The 18,881-nt window shown below is 37.6% G+C and overlaps 4 protein-coding genes across 9 annotated transcripts in view; 1 reads left to right on the top strand and 3 right to left on the bottom strand.

The window, feature by feature from the left end:
• The window catches only part of LOC104820011 (branched-chain-amino-acid aminotransferase 1, mitochondrial), a 3,380-nt gene extending 2,032 nt beyond the window's left edge, over window positions 1-1,348 (top strand). Inside the window, exons 7-11 of one of the 2 annotated variants that reach the window (XM_010550351.1) lie at window positions 1-85; window positions 198-314; window positions 389-484; window positions 827-939; window positions 1,060-1,348. In XM_010550351.1, the coding sequence (XP_010548653.1) occupies window positions 1-85; window positions 198-314; window positions 389-484; window positions 827-939; window positions 1,060-1,180 (532 nt within the window). In that variant the 3' untranslated portion in view covers window positions 1,181-1,348. The remainder of the gene's footprint in view (window positions 86-197; window positions 315-388; window positions 485-826; window positions 940-1,059) is intronic. The other variant, XM_010550360.1, reaches the window with a different exon arrangement.
• A 90-nt stretch (window positions 1,349-1,438) lies between these two features.
• On the bottom strand, window positions 1,439-4,790 carry LOC104819998 (protein PAF1 homolog). Its single transcript, XM_010550341.2, has 11 exons — window positions 4,169-4,790; window positions 3,991-4,059; window positions 3,716-3,823; window positions 3,447-3,627; window positions 3,286-3,362; window positions 3,071-3,190; window positions 2,693-2,798; window positions 2,307-2,393; window positions 2,133-2,201; window positions 1,813-2,028; window positions 1,439-1,706 (listed from the first exon to the last, which is right to left on the bottom strand). The coding sequence occupies exons 1-11, from the start codon at window positions 4,693-4,695 to the stop codon at window positions 1,569-1,571; spliced, it is 1,698 nt and encodes a 565-aa protein (XP_010548643.1). The 5' UTR covers window positions 4,696-4,790; the 3' UTR covers window positions 1,439-1,568.
• Window positions 4,791-5,715: 925 nt separating this feature from the next.
• On the bottom strand, window positions 5,716-12,334 carry LOC104819972 (CSC1-like protein RXW8). Of its 5 annotated transcripts, none has more exons than XR_772891.2 (13): window positions 12,123-12,334; window positions 10,815-11,385; window positions 10,540-10,719; window positions 10,331-10,394; window positions 10,007-10,216; window positions 9,198-9,386; window positions 8,334-8,632; window positions 7,924-8,200; window positions 7,255-7,530; window positions 6,658-6,891; window positions 6,386-6,554; window positions 6,062-6,282; window positions 5,716-5,983 (listed from the first exon to the last, which is right to left on the bottom strand). XR_772891.2 is itself a non-coding variant. In XM_010550323.2 (13 exons), the coding sequence occupies exons 3-13, from the start codon at window positions 11,093-11,095 to the stop codon at window positions 6,134-6,136; spliced, it is 2,328 nt and encodes a 775-aa protein (XP_010548625.1). In that variant the 5' UTR covers window positions 11,096-11,177; window positions 11,373-11,385; window positions 12,123-12,334; the 3' UTR covers window positions 5,716-6,133. The 5 variants fall into 5 exon arrangements, 4 of the variants coding, with proteins under 4 accessions (XP_010548625.1, XP_010548610.1, XP_010548618.1 ...); XM_010550323.2 differs by having other exon boundaries at window positions 5,716-6,282; window positions 10,815-11,177; window positions 11,373-11,385; XM_010550308.2 differs by having other exon boundaries at window positions 5,716-6,282.
• Window positions 12,335-13,628: 1,294 nt separating this feature from the next.
• On the bottom strand, window positions 13,629-16,643 carry LOC104819959 (transcription factor bHLH74-like). Its single transcript, XM_010550295.2, has 9 exons — window positions 16,435-16,643; window positions 15,241-15,783; window positions 14,910-15,134; window positions 14,745-14,810; window positions 14,584-14,652; window positions 14,412-14,483; window positions 14,201-14,314; window positions 14,028-14,112; window positions 13,629-13,917 (listed from the first exon to the last, which is right to left on the bottom strand). Exons 2-9 carry the CDS (start codon window positions 15,706-15,708, stop codon window positions 13,895-13,897), a joined length of 1,122 nt encoding a protein of 373 aa, XP_010548597.1. The 5' UTR covers window positions 15,709-15,783; window positions 16,435-16,643; the 3' UTR covers window positions 13,629-13,894.
• Between the last annotated feature and the right edge of the window lie 2,238 nt (window positions 16,644-18,881).

The following is an 18,881-nucleotide window of genomic DNA, read 5'->3' as shown; positions in this document are numbered from 1 at the left end:
GCTGAACCTTTACGTGGAGGAGGAAGTGTCACGAGCCTTTCGAGGAGGAACTGGAAGCGTCAAAACCATTGCCAACTACAGTCCAGTGAGTCAGATTGATCGTCTCTCTCTCTCTCTCTCTCTAGGGTTTCAGCAGCGTGTCTAATTAAGTGGCTAACCAACAAATTCTTTCTTCTATCGTTTGCTTGTCTCTCAAGGTTCTTGAACCGATGAGAAGAGCGAAGGAGAGAGGGTTTTCAGATGTATTGTACCTGGACGCAGAGAACAGGAGCAATATAGAAGAATCATCTGCTTCTAATGTGTTCCTTGTGAAGGTACGTACTGATATCGAACGAAGCGAGAGTGTGCAATGTGATACGAGCTTTGCAGTAAAGTTTCGATCTTTCAGGGGAATGTGATAGTGACTCCGACTACCAGCGGAACGATTCTCGAAGGGATAACGAGAAAGAGCGTTATAGAGATCGCACTAGACCTAGGATACGAGGTCAGTAACTCACCCGACATGTGTGTGCTTCTGTTTCTGAATAATCTCAGATTTTGATCATCTGAAGTAGTTTTAAAAGACGTCTAATCTCTTTTTATCGAGAAAATAAGCGTAACAAATAGCATAATCAAAGTTATTATGAGTCAATAACAAAAACAAGAGAAGATTTGATCTGTTGCTTGGAGTCCAAGAAACCAAATCTTCCTCCGGGCTGTTTCTGCAATCTCTTGCTGGAATTCTTCTGCAGCTCTTTTCTGCTATCTTCGGGCAATTTTTCGTTCGAAAGGATCATGAGTTTGAGCTCAAAAGTGTTCAGTCCGAAAAGTTTGGGTGCTGAAACAGGTGGAAGAACGCCCGGTTTCGGTGGATGAGCTAAAGAAGGCAGATGAAGTTTTCTGCACGGGAACCGCCATTGGAGTTGCTTCAGTTGGAAGCATAACTTACCAGAACAAAAGGTCCCTTTTTTTTCAATTGAAGAAAATTGAATTACTTTGTGTTGGGTTTAGATTGCTTGATCTGATTAACGCGTTGTCAATACGAAACGAAACTGAAATTTTGTGAACCGGAACTTGCAGAACTGAGTTCAGAGTGAGAGACGACGACGGTCTTGTTGCAGAACAGATTCGATCTGCTCTTGTCGGAATCCAAACTGGTTCAATCGAAGACAAAAAGGGTTGGGTTCTTCAGATTGACTGAATCATTTTTTTTTATATATAAAATCATCAGATACTCTCATGAAGCTGAACACTCCCTTCTAAGTTCAGGCTATTACAAGCTTTTACTTTGTAATAATATTATTACATAATAATGAAATGATATTATCATAAACTATACGGAAATACAATTTCACAAATGGGTTTCGGCAAAAGTATTATAACTGGTGTATACAGAGACACGTTGTTGTGATGTTTATATCCATTTATAAAAGTGTCAGATGTCAGGGGGAGAGATATATAATGAAAAGTTTCCATATTTATCAAAATGAGTTGGGGAAAGGAGGGTTCGGGATCTTCAACATAACTAATAAAACAAACAAGAAGATGATGGAAAAGAATATATATCAGATTCTTTACATACACTCAACTCATTCGGAGAACTCGTCTTCTTCACCTCCACTGTATTCATTGGCATCATTGTGCTGTTTCCATGATCGACCAATGCCTTCCTCCTCGAACCTTCTCATCTTGGAGCTCGAACCACCAACCCTAGAGTTTGAGTAACCCTAAGAACAACATAGCAACAACCAATTCCACAAACATAATCAGAACAATTCCAACAGAGTTCCCTTCTTGAGGAGTGTGTGTGTGTGTATGTATACATGACGTTACCTCGGAATCTTTATGCTCTATGACCGACACGTTAGATCTTCGCCTTACCGTCACCCTTGAAGGTACCGGAAAATGCTCAATCTCATCCGAAGATCTTCCTTCTCGGGCCCTCTTTTTTCTCAAGTTCAGCTTTGTGGGAAGGGGCAGATACCGAGCCACCCTGTCATCAAACGACACAAGATATGTGGTGGGATCATCTGCATCATCACCTCGAACCTGTTACCAGTTACAGCATTCAAGAAAGAAAAAATGTTTATTTTCATGAGAAATTGAGGAGGGTTCACAACTTTATTCAACTAATTCGATGTTTTTGTACGTACGTCCCAGTGGTATTCCCGGACCCAAGAATACGAGATTTCTTCATTTTCATCGTGCGTGTCCTTGGACAACTGCCATCGCAACACAATGATACAGTTAATGAAATCGGAATTGTAGTGACCTGTATGACTTGTGAACAATGGAGAGAGCAACCAGTGGAAATGTCATGTCCCAACCTCATCCAAGGAAGGAACCATGTAAGCCAGAAATTTTTCTGGATTTGCAGGGTCTGATCCAGACACCGCGTAACTTTTCAGAAGAGCCTGTAATGAAGCATATGATGTCAGCTCAAGAAGTATGATGCATCACCCATATACGTTAGACAGTAAGCAAAAGAAAGGCCGGTTCTCTTGATTATGTTATCCTAATTACTAATCACAGTTTCTAAAATGTTTTTCAACTTGAATTTGATCTCGATTGGAATATGCTCAACAAACATGATATTGTTTCCACAGATTTCTCGTCTATCAGGAACGCATCGTCCCTTGGCAAGAACGCAGAGATATCACTGTGCATGATCAGTGATCTCAGAGCCGAGTCAAGACAGGAATCAATAACTCACCCGTGACTCATAGGCATCACGAAGTGATGGATCCAACTTGCCAAAGAATTCAGAATCAGCAGTAGGAGCACTATCAAAATTTGCTACAACAAATTGCTCCTCATACCTGTGTCAAAAACAAGCGCCAAAAAGACAAAAAAGGTTAGTGTATGCTACAAAGTTCAGTGACAACACATAACTGATTTGCCAACCAAAATGGTTATTCACCTCATCCCAATGAAAGAAATAATTGAACAGAACATGAAACAGAGGAAAGTGAAAAATTCTACAAAATTATGCCCCCCCCTTCGGGTGTTGCACGGTTAGGCCTCAACAAACCCGATATTGGCATAATCAGAGCCAATATGATTCCGTGACAAGGATAAGGAAGCAGCTAACCTATCAAAATACGGCAACAGAGGCATAACTTCAACTGGGTGCAAGTTTTTGTTTGTAGCATGAACAGGCCGAGATTTGCAGGCCTCAAAGGATGCTTCGATTTCCTTGATTTGCCTCTCCCTGGATTCCAACATATAGAGAATCATCTCAACATTATGTTTTTCCCCCCTCCCTTCCATTTCATCACAATTAGATAAGTTAGAGAAACATCACACCTATTGTTAAGATTTTCCAAGATGTTGAATCCTCCCTTCATCTCTCGCAGTTCCTTGGCTTGTTTCTCAGTTAGAGACTGTGCCATGAAGGATGAACCATTCTGATAAATCTTTCCACAAGCTATAGATATATATATACAGGCTACAACAGAGATTGTTACCTGTCTTGCGGATTCCGCACTGATGGAAGAAATATACTGTGTTTTTACGAGCCAAGAAACACCTTTATCGGTCGGCCTGTCTTTCTTCCTAATGCCATCTCTCTTAATAAATGTAATGGCATCATCATCGCGCAATAGTTCCTCGTCCTCAGGGGCAAGAGGTGGTTTGATTTTGGGAGGACTGTAAAAGCAGTAACAACAATGAGTGACCCAGTTCACGAGCTTCGGCAATGTCAGAATCAAAGAGTAGCCTTTTGAGATTATCATACTTGTATACGCTTAGGTCAAGCAGATCCAGTGGGATTCCAAGATCAGGCTCCGCAAAGATTTGTGGCTTCCACAGCTTCTCTAGCGATGTGATGGTATATTTCGTATACCTGCCGTATAAAAACCCCATAAGAAGAAGATGAACAAAGCAATAAACTGTCGACTCGTATCCCTGCCGTATAAAAACCCCATAAGAAGAAGATGAACAAAGCAATACACATCAAGTCAGACAGAGTAAAACATCAAACAAAGCAATGGCCCTTGTGAAGGTACATACTGATCTTTATCTCTCTTCATGGTCATTAGCTTTAGCTGCGCAGTTGGGTCAGGGAGCTCATTCCGGAACCTTCATCAAAAGGGAACGAGCAGAATCAATGGAGAGACTTGGAATCACCAAGATCAGAATCCATGGAAACACCAAGAACATGGAAAAAGGGAAGAATCAAAATACTCACTTGAGCTTGCAGATGAAGGTGGTGGGTTTCTTCAGCCTATTCTCGACCCTTTCGCCAGTCAACAGAGGCGTAGGCTTCCTCTCCGAGATCTTCATCTGCTGCTGCTGCTGCTGCTGATGCTGATGCTTTTGCTTCTCCAACTCTCTCTTCTTCCTAAGCCTCCTCTCTTCCTCTGTCTCGACTCGGGGTTTCTTACTCTGTGCAACAGGAGGAGGCCTGCGCCTGTTCTCATGGCTTTGAGGAGGAGGCGGAGGAGGATCGGGGACCGGCGGAGGGGGAGCAGACGGAGGAGGCGGAGGAGGAGAAGGCGGTGGAGGAGGAGGAGGAGCTGACGGAGGCGGAGGCGGTGGAGGAGGTGCCTGGTTGTGGTTGAATTGAGGGTAGTGAGGGTAGTAAGAATGCGGCGGAGGAGGATAAGAGTAGGGTTGATGCGGCGGAGGGGGAACCAACGGGGGAGGAGCCGACGGCGGCGGCGCAGGAGGAGGAGGGTACGACGACGGCGGAGGGAACGGCCGGTGAGACGCCATCCTCGATCACGATCCCGATTGCAAATCCACAGACGAAGGAAAAAAAAAGAAATGACCAAGGAAGTGGAGGATTTTCAATGAATATTTATGGATACAGAAAAACAAACAAACAAAGGCAATATGAAGATTATAAATTAAATCAATGAATAAATATTAAAACATAATTATCAGAGTAATCAAAAGGGCTTTAGGGTTTATTTTGATGGGCTAAAGAACTTTAATTGGGCATTTTTCTAATATCTGTATTATAATTTGGGCCTCGAATGAAATCAGAAATTTGGACCGGTAGCTCTGAGTTCGGCTTTGAAATAAATATATTATTTTAATGTATTTATAATAATAAATTATTTTCTTGTAACATTATTAAACTGAAAATATATTTTTTATAATATTCAAGGATTCGGATATTCTCTCGTTCGTCACCAACGACGAGTAATTGAGTCACTCTGTTATTTTTTCGGATATATAGAAATAGTATTATTTTTATATCTCAATTACAATAATAAAGTATTTTCTTGTAAAATTATCAACAAACCGAATGTAAATCAATAAAATTTTAGAAATTTTCGGGAGTTTGGATACCCGATTTCATCTCAACCAAGAGTACCTAGGTCACGATTACCTAACAGAATTTGATTAATTTTATTTATGAAATGAAAATAACGAAATATAAAATGAAAATAGACCGAAACAAAAACCGCAAAATAAGACAGGTGCGGGCATTCCCAAAAATTCGGATATCCAAGGGTGACCATTTCGATTATTAATCGAATAACCAAACTGAATCGAACCGAACAAGATATAATCGTACCTGACTTCAAAACCGAATGGTTATAATTTCTTTAAATCCGAAAAAATCGAAACCGAACCGAATAAAAAAATAACCGAAAACCGACAATTTCTTTTAAAAAATTCATTTTTTACCGAAACCGAATCGAACCGAACTAAAAAAATAGTCGAACCAAACTGAACTGATGTTTATATAAAAACCGAATGATTATAGTTTTTCTATAACCGAAATAACCGAATCCAAAATGGCCACCCCTGCAGAAGAGAGGGTTCTCTCCCTGTTTTCCTTTCCATTCTATTGAGACCAAGATCCTTTGTGGATGATGTCCACAAAATGAGTGTATATTCGTACGCTTTGTATCCAAAAACTTGCCCTCATGCTCTTTGCCAAAAAAAAAAAAACTACGAAATGTACATTTCTTGTCTGAAGGAGAACTACCCACATGTTTCTGCAACTTACCCTTCTTCATCTCCTAGGCTTTCCTAGAGGGTGTTTTATCTACAAAAAAGGAGCAAAACCCTATAAGCAATTGCACATGTTCTGTCATCTCGTTCCTTTCAGGGCTCGAGCCAGAACCTGTGCTGTATGTGATGGTTGTTGCTCCAAGAAACTCTGTGTTCTGCCCGAACATGAATGAATGAGCGAGCTCTACGTTCGATCAAGAAGCTCGATCAGCTTTGGAGAAACACTGGAACAGGGCTTAACCTCATCAGCTCCTTGCCCGGATTCTTCCTCTTTCTCTTCGCTGCTCTGGAAGTTCCATAACTCTTTACCTTTGACACTCTCATCCTCTCCATCTGGAAAAAGTGTATGAGAAGAAAGAGCTAAGTATCAGGCTTTTAAAACATGTAAAAACCTGACACCAAGAACAGACAGTCAGATGATGTTAGAAAAAAAAACCTTGGTTCGATTTTTCAGGATCCTGTGATTCGAGATCCGAGCAAGGAGTTCCAGCTTTGCTGGATTCCTGAGAAGGAACTTGGATCTGAAAATATGCGGTCCGTAGATTTTTGTGTCTCTCTTCCATTTTTCCTGATTGTTCATCTTCTCTGTCCATGTCTATAAGAACCTGCAACAAAAGAAAAAAAAAACAAGCCTATCAAGAGCCCAGGAGATGGGGATGGGACATATCCAAGCACAAAATATCAAAGTTTCGCCCAAAAAACGGCTACCTGAGCTGAATGTTTCTTGAAAATCGGCAAGAATCTCTGTCGGCAATATTCACTAAAGAGAAGAGTGAGAAGAATCAATGGTATGGTGAAACCCGAAGCCACAGTTGATAGCTTTAAACCGAAAAAACCCAGAGCTATGATCTGTGTCAATATCAGTGAAAATATCGTTGTGCTGTGGAAAATCGGCCAATACTGTCCGCCACTTTCATATTTCGTAATATACACATTGAGTATCTGAAAAAAAAAGGAAACTTCATAATGGTTAAAGAGAGATCTGTCCAAATGATTGTAATAATAATAACATGTTGAATTGTCTACTTAACGCAAGAGCCTAGCTCTACAACCAGCATATGTACATGAATCATTAAACGAGAGATGCAGGAGCAAATAGCAAGTACTTTTCAGAACACGATATCCATACCACACACCAGACAGGAACAGACAAGAACCACCAGCTTCAGAAAGTGCAGTTCAAACCTCGAACACTAATGATGAAAGATCCATTTTTTTATAGAGCTTATTAATAGCTAGAGACGGGTATTTATGCAAAAAAGTCGGTAAAGGAGATCAAAGAGTATATTGGAGTCGAATGCGTACCTGATTTTTGTATATAAGGTATGCGAAGGAGAAGTAGATCAACAAGAATGGCAAGATTAGAGGTGCTAGGACTGAATTGGTGAAACCTAAGAGGCCAAACAAAAGTAGCCTCGGAATTTCGGTATGGTACGGAAACCTAAGCGTTACGTAAGAATCATCCTGGTTCTTGACAATGAGTTTTGCCACCAGATTCCAGATAAGAGCCATGGGTTGCACGATTTCACATGCCAAACTGGCCCAACCTGATGTGAAAACATAGGTCATGAAGAAGCTAGCCTGCGGATAGACAATGATCCAAAACATTCAGAATCATCGATAAAGCTGGATGGCAGTTTATATAACAAGAAAACCCGAGTGAAGATGAAGGATAAAGAGGTGCTCCTCAAGCATGTGAAACTTTTATTCAAAGATGAGAAAACATAAGCAGGCAACCATAATGTACTTTGACATGTATGGTTAAACAAAGCAACAAAATGGGTAGAGAGAAAGGAACTATGCAGAAAGCCTACTTATAAATAATAGAAATCCAAGCTGAGAGATATTGAGGAGATAGCGAGCAAACCAGAGAGAGAGATCCTCTCCTCTAGCTATGCAGAATGTAAACAGCCTTAGATTGTCCAAAGGACAGTATAAATTTGAGAAAAAGACAAGAGAAGGACGATAAACTACCTGTGTGGGAACAGCCTTGGCGAGTTGTGCAGGTAAGTCTCTAACACTTGAGAAAACACTTAGTTGTCGGATAATAGATCCTGATAGAATATTCACGAAGAAAACATTCCAAATGGTGAAGTATAAAACTTTGATGCACGCACTTCTCTTCCTTCTACTCCGTGATACACACCCTTCCAATGTCGAAAAATACATCATTGTGGGCGGAACCGCGTAGAGAAACAGTATCAAGATGACACTCGGTAAGTAACCCGTGATGACCTGGTTCATAAACTTCCTGCCAACGTTTTAAGAGAATTAAATCAACACGAGAAATGAATAACAAATAGCAAATAGCTCCTTTGTTTTGTATGTTTAAAAGAAAAGCAACCGAAAAAAAGACTCGGACACTAAAATATTAAGGTACTCACTTCTTCAAAATGCCTCGTAGAAAAGGAAATGCGTGAGAAAGCTGATCAAGTTGAGTCAAGCCCTGGATGACGGCCACAGGAAGGAGAAACACAAACATGAAGGCAATTGCACCAACAAATGTTGCTATCTTCCGTATCCAGAGTTGTCGATAAGGTAAGCGGAGATTCCTCCAATAAACATCATGAGGGTCTGGAGCTAAGTCCGCAACCCATAACATAGGATTTGATGCTTGAAGAACCTCTGAAACAACAAGAGCATCGTAACGTGTCTTGAAAAAGACAAAAGCAACCGGACGCTCCTGCAGCATAGAGTAGACGACACTTTGTTACCATTCTAATAAAATTGTGTCTGCTTCTAGATTAGGCAACTGCTTACTTCTAACTAGATAATGCATAGAGACTGTCAAACTTTACGATGCTAACAATTATCTGATATGGAAACGAAAAAAATAGGACAGCATGTGTCACTACTAAATTTCTGAAACCACATGAAACACTATATATCAATGGAGGATATGAACGCATGAGATATAAAAAAATCAATAAGCAACCGATAGGAATTCACTAAGTCATTCAGATTTCCAAGTCTCTATGGTGGTGGAGCCTCAAAATATCATTTCCAATCTCCATCTTTTGGCTCAGTAAAGCTAAAACCGAAGTCAATAGTTAACCCCCAGTTCTAAAGCTGCAAAGACAAGGTAATAGAAAAGCAAAAGCTTCCTCTATTTCTGCTATAAAACTTGTACTTTCCACTGGATAGAAGAAACAACGTATACTAAGTATATATAGATCGATGACAGATCGTACACAAACACTAAATGGATTAGTGAGATGCAAATATCAAATTCAGGGGAATTTCCTTACTTGCTCTGCTGTCGTCAAAGATAACTCGCCAAGCTCCATTCTTTTAACACTGTCCATCTCGCTAGCCAGGATATGAAAAGAACCTGTAGGCGTAGGTCCACCACAGAAAGTGCATGAGGTTAAACCCGGTTTACAACTTACATCTGGAGAAACATGTTTTATAGCTTGGCACATCTTCTCTGCATCACGCTGAAACATCAAAAAAAAAATCACAAATAAAGGATATCTTATCAGCTCCTACCTGAACTTCTAAACGTATCACTGAACCTAAACTAATTACATGAATCTATACAAGAAACTGAGGCAATATCAGAAGAAACTCAGCATTTATGGAACTACACACAGTAGCATCACAAGTTAGTCAATGATAAGGTTACTGAGGAAAATCCATTTGAATTCCAAGAATACACATCAAAAGTCTCATCACCTGGAACTTGCAACATGCATAAGTGATTCAGAAGCAATAATTTAATCTTAATATCAGGTTACTGTTCTATGCCAAAACATTCAAACAACACATCATACTTCATATACAAGTAGTTCTGCACCGTGTAAAAGGGAGATTAACCACTCAAAAGGATTCCAAAACAAGAAAGACCGATGCTAAACTCCCTTTCCAGAACAAAGAGCAATAAAAGCTTGTTATTCATATTCCACGAGATATGAAGTCCAAATTTGGTAATGTACAACACAGAAGAGATATTAGCTGAGTAGTGTTCCAAAACCCAGAAACCGGTGAAAAAAATGAAAGAAAAACCAGTAATTGATAGCCAAGACTTGATATGTCCTAAGAATCAAAATGTGCATACCAGCAATCTCTGAATGATGCCATTATGGTAGACCATTTGGTGGGACAAATAGCTCGAAGCATAGTAATTTGTGAAGAATTTGGTCACTGTTTCACTGTAGGATCCTCCAGGAGAAAACGGAATACCGCGGATAAGAACTGTAAAATGACTTGGCTTCGAGGCAGACCCAGTAATATATGCGAGCCTCATTTTTGCTATGGTCTTATACTCCTACAGGCGAGAAACATGTATACAATAAAACAATGAGAAAATGAAAGGAAAGGGTATCTCAACTAAGAGAATGAGATATGAATGGGAGATGAATCAATGTCATAAGATCCTCACAAAGTAGAGAAGAATACATGCCGCAAAGGTTATGACATACAACGCTACACAATGAGCCCAAAGCCTGGAAACAGTAAGAACAAAACCAAAATTAACACTCTGAATTCTTGTATAATACATATATATATATATATATGTGTCCCAAAAAATTGGTGCAGAATTTTAATATGAAAAAACAATAAAATAAAATTAGGTAGAATAACACAAACCAACGGATATTCTTAGACAACACCACTTTGTACCATTTAGAGCTTTCCTTAATGTTCTCAATTGTGAAAACGTCAGATGACTCCATATGGATTTCCTTGTGTTCCATCTGTTGCCCATAATAGTTAACAGGCAACACAAGGCCAATGCAAACAACAGCAGCAATAAAGAACAACCGAATGCTGCAATGGAGAAAACAAAGTAAAGTACTGGCAAAAAACCCAAAACCAGAAGAAAACAATTGGGTTTTTCGATCTTTGCAGAGCTTTACACTAACCTGAAAACTACCATCCTGAGGAAAACCACAGCATCTAAACCAGCAGCAGCCAATAACTCATCTTCATTAGTTTCCCATGCCCTAACCAGCCAACTTGGAGAGGGCACAAACCTTTCGTACCAAAAAGGGTCATAACGTTTAACCCTTCCATTAGCAAGCCTTCGCCCAAAGTAGACGCAATAATTGGAGGGCTGTTTTCTAAGTATGGAGTATAACGATAGAAGCACAACGCATATTGCTATATTGATTCCAGCAGATGTAAGAAGGGCCGATATGTTCATCTCTTTTTCAGTCCAACACTTCGTTTACTAAAGAATGGAAACAGAGAAGGGTAACATAGCTGCCTTAACTCGATCAAAGACACTGCAAGGATGAAACCATAAGAAAAGGGAAATTCTAAAGGTTAGAATGTAAAGATTGGAATCATATTGAATCAGGTAACAAATCCCCAAACAGAGCATAAGAATCTTGATTGCGGGAAACACAGTCTTGCAACTGAATGCCACAAATCCTTGCTAAAAGAACGAAAACAGAGATGGACAACATAGCTTCCTTAACTCGACGAAAGGCACTGCAAGGATAAATCCATAAAAAAAAAGGGGGGGAATTCTAAAGGTTAGAATGTCATGATTGGTATCATACTGAATCAGGAAACAAATGCCCAAACAAAGCATAAGAATCTCGATTCCCGGAAACACAATCTTGCAACTGAATGCCACAAATTCTTGCTAAAGAACAAGCTAAACATACGAATTCACCAAAAAAAAACCCGTCCCTACTAGGCCTGATCCAAGTGTATTGCACTATTATCAAAGGCCAAACTTAAAAATTACCCAACAGTGGTAAGAACTCAAGATAAAGAGACAATAGACATAAAGTTTCTGTATCACGTGATGTGAAACTGGAAGAACTCCAGATAAAAAGAAAATTCTAACGGATTCATATACTTGCAGGGTAATAACAGATCATTTGGGTGGCGCTCAAATTCAATTTGAATCATAAATTTTGATCACCCGGACTCAACAGATTACGTCATTCATATTACAACCCAGAATTTCATTCACTGAACTTCAAATGACTACTACTATAATTTACGATACAGCGTGCAAACCAAAAAGTACCATGAACAAACAAAAAACCCAGAATTTGATTCACGAGGAAACCCCTGTAGAACAATCGATACCAAAATTCTTTTTCAACGGAAAAATTTAACGCAACCGAAGCGAAAAGGAAAGCCAGAGGAGATGAAACGTCAAGGGAATTCGAACGAATTACAAGAACAAAATTTAAATTTCGATCATAACTTACACGCGAAAAAGGCAACACTTTGCTTTGACTTCAAAGGAATAGATTGAACGCGAGTCGAAGAATTACGAACCCTAATTCTTCGCAAGACGAAAACTCGAAATTGCCAGAACCAAATTTCACAAAGATTTTCATGTTCCAGTTCAAAACTTCTGAGGAACATAAAAAGGGAATCATTAAATTAAAATATATTTAAATTAAATTATAAAAAAATGGAAAATAGATGGAAAGATATGGAAAAAAAGTAATGGAATAATAATTTAAATAGAGTGCTACGTTGTATGGCCATTATGGCGGGTGCGACGCTCACGCCACGTGGCACTTAAGGAATGGCCGGTGTGATCGTCACACGTTTTGGCCTATAAGACAGCGACCATGGGATGCAACAGATAACGACCGTCGGATTTCATTGAACGATCAAGATGGAGACACGTGGCGAGCGATCAGTTCATCAATTCCTTCCTAACTCTATTGCCGGTTAACACGGCTTGGTTATATATATATAATATATAAATATAGGACAACTTTTATGGGTTAGCAAAGAATTTATGATTTATGATAAAAATGCGTATGGCACATTGGCAACTACTTAATTGGAATTTATTGTGGTATCTACTTCGACATGGACAACTTTTTTAATGTTATATTATTGAAGATACAATATAATAACATTCAAAAAAGAGATTATATTGGATCCTCAATAATACAACATTTAAAAAAGATAAATTTATTGGGATCGAAATATTTAATGAAGAGAGAAAGAAAAAAAAAAAGAGATAAATATACTTTTTTTGTGTAGTTATGATTTGTACACTACAAACCATCATTTTGAGATATCCAAAATTAAAAAAAAAAACGGGCTATTTATATCTATATTTGATATGGGTTTTAATTTTTAAAATCGAATTCAAAAATAAATTTTTTTTAAAAAAATGTAAACTTAAAAATAACTGAAACATTACATAATTGAAATTCGAATCATGCACATCTTGAAATTTATCACTAGAAATTTGTTAAATCATAAATAATGTATTCTTAGTTTTATTTTTTATTTTATTTTTCAGGAAACTTTTAGTGGTCAAGATGTCGATATTTCATCAAGAAACTTTCTGAATTGCAAAGCAAAGCTTAGTAACTTACTAAAATAGATGTTTTGCATTATGAAAGTCAATATTTGTTCTTCGTTACAAAAATAAAATGACCCATTTTTTTCTTGGGCTTTAGTGATAATTTCGAGATAAGCTTATGGGCCCATATATGGCCCACTATACGATACTGCATGGCCCAAAGCATGCACATCTCATCCACATTCTTTGCCTTTTTTTTTTCTTCCAAATTTGTATATTTTGGAGGAGTTTTTTTTGTTACTTTTGAGGATTAAAACTCCAAAATGATGAAGAAAATCAACAAATTTTACATTTTTTTATTTTTTTTATATTTTGGAAATGTTAGTTACACAGGTGACTCTAATCCTTGGTCACATTCATCACATTTTAAACAAATTTAATGTATAAATTGAACAAAATGAACTTCATTTCAATAGGTAGTGTGAGCCAAACAATCTTACAAACTCATGAAACCAAGCTCTACAGGTACAAATATGGAACCAAACATCAATCAGAAAGTGGAACAAAAACCATATCTTCTGCTTAGAAATGTTGAAGAACACAGACATAAGAATCAATACCACCTATACAAAAGAAAAGAGAGTAAAAATTTTCGTTCTTTAGACTCTTGAATCGCTTCCGACGACTATATCTATCGTCTTCGATGGGTTAGATCTCGGGTTTCAATCTCCCTGCAAAGGTAACAAAGATTCTCCGATGATCAGAGGAAAGGAAAAAAATCGGAAATCTGACAAAAAAAAAAACAAGATTGCAGAGAACAGTAAGTCTTTGTAACTCTAACCATTTGGTGGGAAACTGTTAATATCCGTGGAGTTTGGAACAAACCCCATTTGGTAGAGGCTTTGCAGTTCAGTGTCTAGCGCTGTCTGAACAAAGATTAGAAAAACACAGGCGTCAGAAAAAGATTCAGCAGAAAACCCGACACGTTTAACGTGTTTTCTGCCCGTTTCTTGCCTGAGACAATGGACTAAACTGCGGATGCATCGTGGGGATGTTCGGCATCGCGCCGTAAGGATGATGAAGATTCATTCCAAGCATAGGAATGTTTCTGTCTCTCGGGAGAAGGATCTGAAAAGGGAGGAACAAACTTTTCAGAACATTCATGGCAGAATTGAGTTAAGAGGTGTAATGAATTCTTGTTTGTTTTTTGGGACTAAGACTTTACGTCTTTGGCGAGGACTCTGTCTATATCGACGTTGAGTTCTGGATTCACCGTCGCAAGCTTCATGGACAGAAACTGCAAAAAGACACAGATATTGTAACAGTGATTACAGTTCATGGACCAGACATTAAAATGAAGCATTTCAAGAATTTCATACTGGCTTACGATATCTTACCTCGACCTGTTGTTGTAACGACTGGACGTAGTTGATGATTTCATCGAGCATTACCGCCTTTCCAGTGATCTAATTCGACGATATTCAATACCGCAAGATTTCAGACAAGCAGAAAGTACGAATCAAACTCACAGCAAACCCATACATCCAAGTCCTTTTACCTTGTTGCATCCAGGGACAAGTTCTTGAAGCAATCTCATACGTTCACTGATCTTTTCTCTTCTAACCTTGAAGGAACAACAAAATCCAAGGTTTCGTAACAGTGAATCTCGTGGCTTAAATAAACAAGATTCAGTAAACGGTCTGTAAAAAAATGGTGTTTTTACCCTTTCTGCAAGGCTGTGACTGTTAGTTGCCTGACCCCTTCTTGCCCTGACATGAATGTAGTTTTCTTTAGGAGCTTCTCCGCTCTGCGAGTTCTCCTCGTTCATCATCTCCTTTGTCGGTGTCTTTCCACCGGAATCTTCAAACATGTTCCTCTCAGATTCCATTTTCTTCTGGCTTTGATCTTCTTCCATCCGATCGTCCTTTCGAATTTCCTCCACAGCTTTCTGTCAGTTATTTTGATCACAAAACCATTAAACCTCTCGTTGAACTAAAACAGATCTCTGGGTTTGCTACGAAACTGATCATTTGAAGTTAGATATCGAAATCTACCTTGTTCCATCGTGAAGAAGGGACCATTTCTGAATCGGGTTGCCTTCTTTTTCTGCAAGTTGAAGCACCAAGAACAGTGTCTCCTGAAACTTGATGGTCTTCATGGACCTCACCTGATTTCATCAGTCTCCCTTCACTTCCGCCTTTCTTGTCTGAACCAAGACGATGACTGATTCGGTTGCAATCAGGCACGTTTCCATAAGGAAGAAGGCTAGCCGACATGTCTGCATAACTCGAGCCCGAACCGGTTTGGTAATGAGCAAAGCCGCTCATCCCTGGATTCTCCATTACCAAAGACGGGTAATGAGAACTTGAGAAGCCATTGCTCGAGACCATTGCAGACACGACAGGATCCCAATCTGCAGAAGGAAAGAAAGGATCCACCTTTGCGTATAAGGGCATTGATGTCATTTCGACCCCTGTCTCATCTCCATGCTTGAATCCCATTTCACCATCTTCACCACCCATTTCTCTGAATTTTCAACAGCCGAAAACCCTAGCAATCCCAAAGATATATCTCCACAAAGAATCTCTCTTGATAAGCTGCAATTCAAAAGTTGGGATGATTGCTTGAAAGACTTGACAAGGAACAAGAGAAGAACCTCATGCAGCTTTTTTTATACACTGGCCGATGGGACTAAAGTGAGAAGAAAAGGAAGCTGGTTAATTGCAGAATCCCCATGGACATAAGAAACACAGGATCAATGCTTATTCCCACTCGAGTCAAGAGAAGAAAATAAAGAGAGAGATACACTGATAGCAGAGAGGAAGAAAGGCGAGAACTTTCAGAGCATAAAGTGAGGCCAAGCAATGGATTTAAGCTAAGTTACAGCTCACAAGAGGAAAAGAAAAGTAGATTCCCTTTTGAGGCCAAAGCAAACAGTCTCAGAACATACAGAGATGTTGAATCAATCTCTCTTCAGCCTCAAGAAAGAGGAAAGGTTTCGGCATTCAAAGACCAACCCAGACGAATACAGGCTGATGAAAATGGCGGGCATAGAACAAAATCAAGTTTTTGGAATCAAAGAGCCAAGAATCTATCTCCCTTTTTTTTCTCTTTGTTTAGAGGGAAGGGAGAGACAGGGCCGGTTAAGGATTTTCGTCAGAGATGAGTTTGGTGTCTTTAGAAAGGGCACAAAGGAAGAATCAAAATTCTGAAGGAATTACAGTGCCCTAAAATTGCATAGTACACACCTAACTGGAGGTGGAGGCCATGGCATCAAATGCTGATCTGATGTGGTTGAATTGGGCAAATGAAAACCGGAAAAGAACCCAAGTTGAGGGGTACGTGAACAAACGGCAAAGTAGCATCAAATTCCAACCTTTATAGAATAGAACCCAAAGCCAAACGCACAATGAACAACGTACAATAATTATCTTAATGGTAACAGAGAGAGAGAGAGAGAGAGAGAGAGAGAGAGAGAGAGAGAGAGAGAGAGAGGGGTTTGGTGATTTATTAAACAAAAAAAAAAAGACAGGCTAACCACTGAAAGGCAGGCAACAACTGCTCTTTGTTCTTTCCTCTTGCATTATTACTACAGAACCTAATCTACCTTTGCTTTTTTGCACACTCTTACCTCACAAGAACACTTTACTCTCTTGCAAGCTTCTTGCTTGAATTTATATATATCATTACATTACTCATACTTTTTCCTTTCACTTTTGCCTTTAACCCAAGAAAGGTCACATCTTTAGGTTATCTTACATATTAATTACCCAAACACATTTTAGAGGGTCTGTATTGGAAAAGTTTTTACAGCAAACAACAGATTGAGAGAAAATCTTCATTAAAAAAAATGATTTCTTTGAAGAAAAAAAATAATATTTTTGTGTATTACAATGTTAATTCACAATATCTTCCATTGCTTCTTTTCTCAGTCTTCATTGTACAAGCATGAGGTTCTTCTCTTCATCCCCAAGCTTTGCTTTGTATTTCTCTGTCTACTCTGACAGGTGCTTTAGTATATAAACAGTAAAATATATGCCTATACATACATAGATACACCAAATGTAATGTAGGCGTGTGTGTATATATGTGCAGATAATTATTTATTTTTTTTACTGACAGAATTTGCCAACTATTCTAACAGAAGTCTCTTGGCTGTTTTACACACTCATTTGGTCTGCGAGTGCCAACTAAGCCTCTTTCGGAACATGTTTTTTTTTTTGCTGCTTTTACTCCAGCCGTCCGATTGATCTCCACCGTCAAATCTTCGCCGTTGGATCCCAGCAAACGGCATTTTATATTATTCACTTAATAAAGATTAGCACCCCCTAATTAATTAATTATCATACAATAGATAACCATTTATGTTGTATATCTTTTTATCTTTTTAATTAGTAGATGTAACACTAAATCAAATTTCAAAAAAATATTAGACAGTCGCATTCAAATAATAAAAGAATTATTTTTTCGAAAAAATATGTTGGTATTTTTCTTATAATTGTATATAAATGCATTTAAAAAATTGAAAATTTTCTTATAAGCATTTTATTTCTTCCCTGTTGCTTCTGTTGGAGAGTCAATCTATAGTTGCTACCAAAATACTTTTGCCTATCAACTTTTCTAAGTAGAAATATGAAAAAACGTTTATAAGATGCTAATTTCATAATAAAACAAAATGGTAAACATATAAAATGACAGAAATACCTATTAGTTTATTTTTTTATTATAATATTATATTCACTATTGTAAATTATATTTTACATGTAGCTCTGTGATAAGAAAAAGTTGTATTATTGATATAGAAATATTTTTTTAGAAAAAATAAATGAAATTAGATAGTAGGAGGAGGGACATATGGAATAAAAAGGGAATCTGGCCAAAATATTTTCTTAGAAAAAATATTTAAATTCATAGTCCATATCCAGCTGGTCACTGATCACAATTAAGTTCTTAGATTATGACTGGGACATTAAATAATTGAACACAAAAATAATAATAATATCTGGTCCTATTTACATCAAAAGTAATTTCAAAAACAAATTTCATAAATATTTTTTAAGCAAATATTTGTATTAAAATTTGATTTAAAATTGAATTCTACAAAATAGATTTAGTATAAAACCCTGACTACTTTTTTTTTTTCAAAATAAGCAAACTCAAAATTAAAATTAAAATATAGAAAATATCCACCCACCCCGCATTCAAACATGGTCAAACTTCCTTTTTATGTGGTCAAATCCGCAATTTTGGTTGCAATCTTGGTGAAATCGAAATTATTTCAGTTTTGTTTTTTATTATTAGTACGACTTACTAAATTATATTTTGGTGAAAATGTCAGTGGCTTTCTTTCATGAATAACATAAAAACAACATTTTTTTTTTAAATTATACTACTTCTACCAAGATTTTTTTAGGGTTTTTAATAAAAAAAAATAAGTAAATAAAAAAGTCAACATCTCATATTTTATTTTATATAACATAAAAATCTTAATATATAATAAGAACAAATCAAATGAAATATTTGATTTTGTTAAAACATTAATCTTCAATTCGATGTGCATTATACATCATAGAGGTAGTATATATCAGATATAAAATATGCCATAAAATAAAATATACGAGACTCGGTTGATATGTTCATATTATTAAATTTGAATAATATATATATATATATATATATATATATATATATATAT

This window comes from Tarenaya hassleriana, unplaced genomic scaffold (genome assembly GCF_000463585.1).
Source record: "Tarenaya hassleriana unplaced genomic scaffold, ASM46358v1 Cleome1, whole genome shotgun sequence".
NCBI classification, from domain to species: domain Eukaryota; kingdom Viridiplantae; phylum Streptophyta; class Magnoliopsida; order Brassicales; family Cleomaceae; genus Tarenaya; species Tarenaya hassleriana.
Note: the sequence above shows the minus strand (reverse complement) of the source record. Positions and strands in the feature narration are given on the sequence as shown.